General features: G+C 55.6%; 1 protein-coding gene across 3 annotated transcripts in view; it reads left to right on the forward strand.

Moving 5' to 3' along the window:
- Window positions 1–1,171, forward strand: part of PKNOX1 (PBX/knotted 1 homeobox 1) — a 47,528-nt gene extending 46,357 nt beyond the window's left edge. For all 3 annotated transcript variants that reach the window (XM_065877052.1, XM_065877051.1, XM_065877053.1), the window contains one exon: window positions 357–1,171. In XM_065877052.1, the coding sequence (XP_065733124.1) occupies window positions 357–568 (212 nt within the window). In that variant the 3' untranslated portion in view covers window positions 569–1,171. The remainder of the gene's footprint in view (window positions 1–356) is intronic.
- Window positions 1,172–10,342: the final 9,171 nt, after the last annotated feature.

The raw sequence follows: 10,342 nt of genomic DNA on the forward strand, positions 1-10,342 counted from the left end.
GTCTCAGACCGGCCTGCCTTCCTCTGACCCAGTCCTCCCACCCTGTCTCCCCGCTTTGTTGTCTCGAGGCCTCTCCCACGTATCCCGGGTCTCTTGTCCTCTGTGTGGCGCTCGCTCTGCGCCCCGGGCATCTGTGCCCTTTACCGTCCTGACCCTCGGACCCTCTGTAGACTGAGAGCTTAGCCGCGCAGGGTCTGGGGCCCATCCTAGAGACACGGGTCCTTAACTCCCTGCGGATGGTCCCAGGAACGTGCAGGGGGCTTCGCGGGAGGTCGGGCAGCCCGGCCCCACAGGTCGAGGGGTAACAGTTGGCATCCGAGCGCCGATGGTGTGGTGACAGCCGCCTTGTGCCGCAGGAGCCGTCGTGACCATCACCGCGCCCGTGGGCATGAACGTGGACAGCCTGCAGTCCCTGTCGTCGGACGGGGCCACGCTGGCGGTACAGCAGGTGATGATGGCCGAGCAGAGCGAGGACGACTCGGTGGACAGCACGGGGGACGGCGGGGCGGCGCTGGCGCCCGGCCACCTGGGCGGGCTGGTGCTGGAGAACAGCGACTCCCTGCAGTAGGGCCGCCCGCCCCGCGTTTTATAGTTGGCACAGCAAACATTTTACACAGTTTTATTTCTAATATGTTTTATATGTAGGCATAGAAGAGTGCACTTTTGTATTTCCTAGTAAGCTTCCAGGGCGTCTTTGCTGGTGCAGCGACTTCTTTCAAGGTGTGTGTGTGCGTGTGTGTGCGTGTGTGTGTGTGTTTTTAAGGAAATTCTTTCAAGGTTTAACGCTAAAAGTATGATGAATGACAGACCCCCTCCCCCGCCCCCTGGACCCCCGACTAGATTAAGGAATAGTGCTGCCATTTTTTAGAAAATCATGCAGTTTTAATTTAGCTCTGTGGTGAAAGCAGGTCTCAGTGGGCTGGTTTATTTACGGAGCCCGTGGATTAGGAAGAAGCTTCTGGCCCTGAAAACTGCCACGGCGAGGCGGATGACAGCACACAGCAATAAACCGCGTGCGACCCGGTGGCGAATGTATGGCGAGTCAAATGTGGTTCCGTTCGCTCGTGTTCCGTGAGCCTGTGTCATTTGCTGTATGTGAAAAGAAACTCCTATTTTTACCTTGCTGGAATTATTGGATAAAAAGCTATTTTTATAAATTCGTTATGAATTGGATTATGACTATATCGAGGATAAAACTTCTAGAGGAGAAACAGTACAAGCCCACTGTCTCAATCTGGAATGTTCTGAATTGACCAAATTTGACGAACCTGCCCAGAGTTAGCTAGCCTTCCATGGCTCTCTGCTGTCCCAGGGTAGCGATCTACATTTACTCCTATGAAAGAAACACCCGTGTAATGAAGTTTTGATATCTCCAAATTTTAGTCTATCCGTAAATGCTCGGATTGCATCCTACACTTACCTTAAACATGCACCTAAAGGTACTTGCTAAGTAGAGCTTAGGTAAGTTAAGAAATGGTAGCCAGTGGTCATGACGTTAAAAGCTCTTACTGACATATTTCAGTCTAATTTAAATTTGACCACAGTTAAATGGTTAGTGTACCATGTTAGCTGGGTGTTGTTTTAGAATTTTTTAGTCAGCCATATGTTAACGTGTAGAATGTTTATGATAAACTAATATGAAGTGTCCTCTATCCCGCTGGCGCGGAGCCGGGGTAAAGAGCAAGCCCTCGGCTTTGTTACACGATTAACAAACATCCCCTGCGGGACGGGAACGAGCGGGGCCTGGAGGATGGGGTGACGGTGGCCCTCCTGCCGCCGCGTCTCACGCTGGTCCTGGGGTCGGTGTTCTCTCCTGCACGTGGTCCTTCCCTCTGACTTGATCACATCAGATCTGGAGTAGTGTTGGGACTTCGGTTCCTGGTGACCAGACGAACCGCAAGAGGAGACTGGGTTTGTTTCCTCGGGTTTTGATTTGTTTCCGTTGGTTTGCTTTCGAGTGGGGCTTTTCCTCAGAGAGGAAACAGAGGCCCTGGTTTCACGGAGGAAATCTTTGTGTTACCGTCAAGCTCAGCGCACTTCTCAAGGACGGTCTTACGGTCGGGGAAGGTCGTCAGTTCCTGAGAAGCAGTGACAGTAACTGGTTGTGGACCAAGGCTGCGTGGGGGTGTTCTGAGCTGGTGCGGGTTGTTTTCTGGAACTGACTTTCCCCCCGAAATTATTAATAATTACAGTTACTCATAGGAGAGCACTTCCTAGGTAACTCAGAAGGAAGCAAGAAACACAGGAATTTCTTTTAAAATATTTCAGGAGATTTAAAAGAAAAACTTGATTCTCGACTCTTTTGGGGGAGAAAATAACATTTTAAAGCAGCTATTGCGTCCCTCATCTGTAAACAATTTCAAATGTTTTAAGTCAAGTCTACACCAGTTTAAAAGATCATTTGAAGTCCAACGAAGTTAGAATTTAAGACGAGGCCCTGTGGAAGCCGGCCAGCCCCTCCCTCCCACCGCCTCCCCGCCCCCCCCCCCCCCCCCGCGCCCCGCCCCATCCCTCTGCCCTTGGGCTCGGATCAGTGACAGGGGCAGGGGGTCGCTCCAGGTCCGCGTTTCCCCGCAGCAGAAATCCTGTCCCGGGATGCGTGCTGCACAGGCCACGGCAGCGCTCACGCGGGGCCGCGTGGGGGTCCAGCCGTCGGTGCCCGGGGTCTCGGCCACACTCCCTCCAGCCGAAGTCTGCGTGCTGCTCGCCACAGTCAGAGGACAAGGATGAAGCCCACTCGAGAGAGGGCGCTCTGGACACAGCCTGAGGTTCCTTTAAGCCCTTCCCCTGAGTAACCAAGGGGATTTTAACCCGACAGGCAGACTGTTAACCGCTGCCCGGCGTATTGGTGGTCACTTGGTGCCTAATAAATACCCGTTTTCCAGCCCTCGGATTTTTGAGAGCATCGGTGAGAGCACGACCCCGTTGAGCTTTCATTTTAAATGAACAAGTTCGACCTTGACTTTGCTTTTGGTAAATTCTTTCCCTGTGAAGGATGCTTTTGACGGTGGTTTGAGACCCAGGTTAAGCGCGGTGTGTTACCTGCTGCTCAGCTCGCGAGCCGGTAGCGGACGGCTGGTCCGTGCCCTGGCCACGCTCCAGCTGCTGCACTAACGGAGCTTCCCGTGTTTTGATTCCAGAAATAAGACAGTGTAAGCATTTATCCAGCATGCAAAGTGAGATGGGCCCCGGCCCCAGCTGGCTCACAGACCACAGAGCCCTGATGCTGGAACCTCAGCCCCGAGGGTCCCGGGAGTCATCTCTGCATAAACTGCCCGTGACCCGACTCTTACCTGGGCGAGAAAGTGTTGGAGCACTTTTTCTTTTAGACAAGCTCAGACATCCCCGGAAGGTGAGAACGGCCCACCTCTGGCAGTTAGGGACAGGAATAACTCCGCCATCCTCCCGTTTCAGTTGTTTGGTCTGTGAACTGACAATCTTTAAATGTGAATACTGTAACAATTGTTTTCTTGGATTGTTGTCTTTGAAAGGGATTTTTGTGAAGCAACTGATTTATCAAAGCAAAAAAATTAAAAACAGAAACATGCTTCATGGACGTTTTATTTTCTAAAGTTCGTGTCACCGCAGCTGCTTTTCCATTTTAAGAGCAACATTCAGATGTTGACATGTTTGCTGGTGGCACTTGGGGTCCGTTGTGACCCCCGCACATTCTTAAAATTAGGATTGCACCGCCCTGGCACATTCAGGCCCATTTACATTTTCAAGAATCTTTTCTAAGTTTCTTCAGGTCGTCATTGGTTTTCCAGGAGAAAAACTGGAAAGTTTTTACTTGTTTTTTTATTGTAGCTCACCACAAATCTAATTATTTTGATAGTAATGAGAAAATGATTCATTAGTAAGGTATTGCCTTCGATAGTTCATGTTGTCACATTACCCGCCAGAGCAGTTCCCGGACATACGGAAGGGGGTTGTCCACTGAAACAACTGTCAGAGAGTTTTAACTCCCAAACCGTTTATACTTACAAGCTAATGTCAGCAGACTTAAGTGATTTTGTAAAGTGCATCTGAAATCGTGAACTTGGCTGGAATGAGGTGTGACAGCTATGAAATGTGTTGCTCCAAGACATTGTTCGGATCCATTTGACAGAGAAAGGGAGTCACCCTCTTCTCTCTCCAGCTCTTTTGAGGTCAGAGGTGAGAGGGTAGGCGTGAAATTTCACCAGGTGAGACCTTGGCTCAGCCCTGGGCCCCTCTGGGCTTCAAGGGCTTCATTTGTAAATGGGAAGAAGTTGGTTTATAAAAGGAAGAAATTGGTTTATAAGATTTGGTCTAGCTCAAAGTAATACTTGATGAATAAAATTCTACCTAGAGAGGTGAGTGAATAAGTAATGAGCTAGCAAGTCGTGAAAATAAGAACTGAATTTGGACCAAATACCCAGTGTTTTTGCATCTTGCTGCATTATGAGATGTCCTGAATAATGTATGTATTATGTTTAGCCCACGTGCTGTGTTACACACACTCTTAAGAAATTCTTAGCACAAGTTAGTTTTGCCCTTTTACAAACAGATCCTCTTATTTTCACTAAGACCTAAGGTCTCCGTACCATTTTAAAACTAAAATTTGCAAAACAGTAGAGCTATAGCTTAATCACTTAATGAATGCTGGCCTAGGGGGCGGGCACCTCCGCCCAAGGCTGGGAGCCTGCGCTACTCATCACACTGACCCCCCCCCCCCCAGGCCCGGCCTCTGCAGAGGAGGGTCCAGGGCCATCCCAGCTCAGCAAGATCTCTTCCAGCTCTTCCCTGTTAGTCTATGAAGGACTAGTTAGCGTTGCTTAATGAAATAATTGGTTAAGTATTTTACATACAAATAGTATTGAGAAGGCGTCTCCCGCACAGATGTTTCCATTTTTTTATATCACTGTTTAAACGAACCCAAGAGCGCACCCTATAAAAGCCAATAATGGCTTTAATATACAGGGATAAATCAGGAATTCTTTTATCCCAGTGTCTTTGAAAAGGAACATTTTAGTGATGTTGATGGCTCTAGTTGCTTACACATTTTTAGAAAATGGTTGGGAGAAAAAAAATCAGGTATATTTAAAAAATATTTTGCTTTATGTTAACTCAGTTTTTTTTTTTTTTTTGATATTAACACTGCAGTCAATCCAAGTAAGTGGTGAAGCCCTTTGTAGTTTATGCTCTGAGTGTAGACCTGAGTTTTGCAGCCAGAGAGTTCTGTTGCAGGAGGACAGCCCTGGAGCTGCAGGAAATGCTCCCCGGCATCAAGCCAGAGAAGCCAAGGAAGGGGTGTTTCCAGGAGGAGCGGAGTGTGGGGACGTGGGACGGGGCCCCAGGCACCCAGCCTCAGGGACGCGGGGCCCGGGCCGGACCAGGCGGCCGGGCTCCCAGGGCTGGTGGCCACGAAGCCAGCGGAAGCTAATGGAGGAGCTCACCGTCATTACCACAGGGCGAGGAGGAGGACCTACGAGGCCGAATGCATGAGTCAGAGGACGAGCCCTGGTGGACGCGGCCAAATCAAAAGGGCGACAGCCTGGACCGCCGACAGGCGACACTCGGGGAGAGACGCTGCTCCCTCGCTTTCTCTGTTAACATCTAAAGCTGACAAGGAGTTCGTATTGAGGGTAAAGGGAGGATTCTTGGAAATCAAGAGAAAAGGGCAGAGATCGTAAGTCAGTTCACCGAAGGGAAAACCCGTGCAGCCAACAAGCACATGAAGACGTTCTGGGCCTCACCACCATCAGAGACTAGATCAAGACCACGATGAGACTGCCCCTTGCCCAGCAAAAGTGTGGAAGGTGGCACCGAGTGTGGGGGCTTCACCGGGATGGCTGTCGTGGAGCCCTGGCAGCCCCCAAGGAGATGGAGCTGGGCTCTGGTCCTACAGGCTCTGCCAGAATTCCTCTGCAGGGTCACGTGAGGACCTGCAGAGGTGCCGGCGGCCGTGCTGTCCGTGGCGGCAGGAGTCAGGGAAGTGCCCTGGAGGGGTCCCTGCCGAGTGGAGCGGCCGTGCGGTCCGGGCTCGGACAGGGACGGGCGGCACGTGGACACTCTCGGGGCTGGTTCTGAGGACGAGGGGTTGTCTTCTCTTTGCCGCGTGTCTCATGCTACGTGGCCGAATGCCGGACACTTTTTGTAGAAGAGCAGAGACCAAAGCTGAGAGGCCTCGTGCGGAAGTGGGCACAGCCAGCGGCAGGCTTGCGGTGCGGGGCTGAGTCCATCTGTTGGGCCCTCGTGCTGGGTTTGGGGTTTAGTTTTGTCGCTGCTTTCGTGGCCTTCAGACTCCTCCTGCCAGAGGGTCTCCGTCTGTGTTCCTGCCCGGCCTCCAGCTTTCTGCCTGCCCACGGCCGGGGCGGGGGGGGGGGGGAGGGGGCGGGGGCGTGTCTCTCTGCTCTGTTCCCCGCCCCCCGCCCCGCCCCCCAGGTGGAGGCAGGTGTTCTCCTGGTCCAGGCTCGGTCGCAGGCAGGTCCTGCGTCCTGGGGCCCAGGGGTCGGCCTTTCCAGCCATCCTGCCCCCTCCCGCCTCTGCCGCAGCCTCTGCCTCACGTCTGGGTGTGGTTCGGGGTTTGGGGGCGTCCCTGGGGCTGAGAGGCTCCCTGCTCCTCCCCAGAAGCAGCAGCCTTCACCTGGGTGGGGTCGGGGGGTTGTCCCGCCCCTGCTGGATTAAGGCTTTGCTTCGAAGGAGGGGAGGGTCAGGGTGGTGGGTGGCGTTTCACTCCTGCTCCCCCGGGGCACCGGGCTGGGGGTGGGGGGGAGGTCTCCAGCCCCTGCCCTGCTCCCCGGCACACGGTGGAGAGAACGCTCGCCGGCCGAGGCGGTGCCCTTTGCAGCTGGGCTGCCGGCTATGCCAGAGGGGAACCAGCCTGCAAGCCCGCCTCCCGCCTTGGGGGGCTTGTCCCTCTTTCGGATTCAGTCACCTGCTCGCCTTCCAACCGCAGCTCTCTGAGCTCAAGCAGCATTAAAGATGTTGTAGATTATCCACTTTTTCTCCTTGATGGGCTGTGAAGTGTTCTCATGGCCTCTACATCCAAAATGCAGCTGGGGCCCCAAAATGGTTACTGAAAACAAGATTTTACGATCGGTTTAAGTGGAGAAAAAGGAAGTGGAACAAGACCTGTTTCACCATTTAGGCACATGGGAAATGTAGAAAACACTGTTTTTCAAGGATACGTTTCTTTCTGAAGGTCCCAGGGAGGATGCCTGGGACGGAGGGGGGAGGGCAGGCGTTAGGAGTGGGTCCTGAGGACGAGCCCGGCTCACATGAGGTGGGGCCTTGTCCAGATGGGGTCGGAGTGCACAACGAGCTCTCTGCACCGCAGGTCAGGAATTAAAAATGGGAATCGGGAGTGGGAAGAACTGTGCCTAGAGACTGTTTTTATTGGGAATTTAAGGGGCTGTTCGGTCGCCTCCCACCTTACTGTTGAGCGACCTAAAGCCGTTCCCGTCCTGCTTCTTTGCCCAGCAATGTTGGTTCGCGGCAAGCCTTGGGGTCTCCACAGGTTAATTTCCCCGCAGCGGCCACAGCAGTCTTTCTAGGCCCATGTGCTCTTCTAGAACTTTGTCCTTCGAGCAAGTCCCCTTCTCTAGAAACTGGCTGAGGTCTGGCTCTGCCTTGCCGTCGGGCAGGATGCGTGTCTGTGACGCTGGTGACTGAGGTTAGAACAAAAGTGGACAGCGTCCCGTTGGCGCTGTACCACTCGGGACGCGTGCCCTTGTAAGGAAGCCCAGGCCACGTGCAGAGGTTCCAGCCACGGCATCAGCCTCCTGCCACGCACGGGCGGTGGCCTCGCAGACTCTGGGGGCTGCGCCGTGAGGTGGGGCAGCTGCTCGACGTGGGAAGTGTGAGCAGGTAGATCTTGTCGTTGCCCGATGCTGCTGGGGGTGCCTACCTGAGCAGCCCCGGTGCCCGCGCTCCGCGGGGCCCCTTCTCCTTCACCACGTCAGGCATGGGACCCAGGAGAAGACAGTGAGCCGCGTCAGTTTTGATGCTGGTCTGGATCCAGTCACTAACCTTCCCCCCACTTTGATATGGGGCCCGAGGAGAGGCACTGAGAGGGGCTCCAAGGGCCCGTCTTGCAGGGACGCCGCCCTCCAGCAAGTCACCTGCCTTGTCCAGGGTGCGGAGCTTACGACTGGCCCTGCGGTGGGGTCTTCAGCGAGGACAGGCATCTGGGGCTGTGCAGCGAGGGGCTCAGCTTCCCACCCGCTCCCTCCCGACTGGTATGCTTGTAACAACCCTGCCTGCTGAGAGCCTCCCAGCCACGGCCTGCCCTGGGGCTGCAGGAGGCCGGCCCTGCCTGGGACACTCCTGACCTGATGGAGGAGGTGGATGTGGCGATCCCCACGTGGGCCGGCCCGGTCCCACCGGGGGACATGGCTGGGCTAGATCACGGAAGCCGGAGGCGTCCATGAGAAGGCTGAGCCATAGACTGCAGAGAGACCAGTCCTGTCGCTAAAACGCACAAGAAACGCGCCAGCGGCAAATCAGGTGTCCCGAGGACGGAGGCTTTAGGGCCTTGTTTAAATGACGGCCCGTCTGTACGAGCAGCCTGTGCGTCCTGGCGGTTAAGTGCCGCTGCGCGTCTGAAGCGATGATGCGTGTTCTCGAACAGCCAACGGCTGCACAAGTGCGCACGTGGCCGCCCTCCGCGGACCCCCCAGTGCCTGCCTTGCCCAGGAGGCCCCACGTCCTGCAGTGGCGGCCGCAGCAACTGGGGCTGCGGGCTGCCCGTCCCGCGAGGTCACGTGCCCGGCCGGGGACGTAGGCACCAAGGGCTTGCCTGAGCCAAGGCCCCTCCCCGGGTGGGGGAGTCACTGCCGCCCCCATCCCCAACGTCATGGCTGTAGGGAGGGGCTGGGGGCTGGGGGAGCCCCTCAGCAGCGTCCAGGACCCCGGCTTCCTCCTCCTGTCCTGCCTTGGGGGCTCCCGCAAGACCCCGGCCAGGAAGCAAGGGGACGCGGTGCCTCCGCCGGGGCCCCCCCTGCATCGCGTTCCCCTTGCTGCAGCATCACACGTGGAGGGGGTAGGTCTGATGGTCCCGCACCACTTCCTCGTCTCCTCCCCAGCTGCCCCCCTTCGGGGTGTGTTCGTCCCCTCGGGGCTCATCAACTGGCCTTTGACGGTTCCCATAGTCTTCCAGTGGCACACGTGGTTCGTTCATCTCCCCCTTTCTTTCAAGTTGTAAACCTTCAAGTAAATAACGTGTTCCAAAATACTGCACTCTTCAATTTTACCCACTCAGTTAAGATAAAAATAGCTGACATGTATTTGTTATTATTACACAATACTGAAATGCTCACTTAATTTTAAATTTCAAAAAAATTAGAGAACAAGTTCTGAGGAGATCGACTCACAAAGGCACGCCGCCCGCCCGCCTTGCCACGGTGACTCAAGGGTGGGGCTCCTGGACTCGAGGGAGGTGTGTCCACTGGCAGAGCCCACGCGAGCATCCTGCCCGGGGGACCCTGGGGGGCACACTGAGCCGTCTGAGCAAAGCTCCAGTTCCACGGCCAGCTTTTAGGGACCCCGCGGGGGGGACCAGTCTCTGAGGCAGGGCCAGCCTTCATACAGAGCCGACCTCATCACACCCACTGGCTCTCCCCAGCTCCCAGACGCCAGGCTGTCTCTCCCTGCCTGGCCCTGCTCACGGCCCGGCCTCCCTCTCTGCTCCCCTGCTGTCCTCCCGGCCATTCTGGTAAAGCATCAGTCCCCAACCTTTTTGGCACCAGGGACCGATTTCGTGGAAGACAGTTTTCCCACTGATGTGGGGTGGGGGGTGGTCTAGGTGGTGATGCCGGTGGCGGGGAGCAGCAGTGAAGCTTCGCCTTAATGCCCGCCGCTCACCTCCTGCTGTGCGGCCCGGTTCCTAACAGGCCGCGGCCCCCAGGGGTTGGGGACCCCTGTGGTAAAGGATTGAGGAGGAGCTGGCGATGCAGCTCTGACGACGCCTGCTGGCCTGGACCCCTCCTCTGTTCTCGTGGTTTTGTGGCCTCTGCTGTAAGAACCGCATCAGGAGGTGCTTGGCAAGACCTCTGCACACCGTGGACTTGCCCTGTCCAGAGCACCGGCACACACGTGCCAACACGGGGCTTCCGTTTACCAAAGAGCCGATGTGAACTCCACCAAAGCCAGCCTCTGGTGGGTGCGTGGCTCAGAGCAGGGCAGACGTGCTCCTGCAGGAAACAGAGCACCAAGCCAGAATCGACGGGCCACCTCAGCTGCGGGGCTGCCCTCTGACTCGGCTCTGAACCTGCTCCCGCTGCACACCTGGTCCCTCGGCCCGTGCCCTGACTTGGAGAGCATCTCCTGCCCCAGGGCCTTTGCACCTTCTGTACCTTCAGCTTGCTGGGCTCTTCCCCTG

Source organism: Phocoena phocoena, chromosome 4 (assembly GCF_963924675.1).
Source record: "Phocoena phocoena chromosome 4, mPhoPho1.1, whole genome shotgun sequence".
Lineage (NCBI taxonomy): Eukaryota > Metazoa > Chordata > Mammalia > Artiodactyla > Phocoenidae > Phocoena > Phocoena phocoena.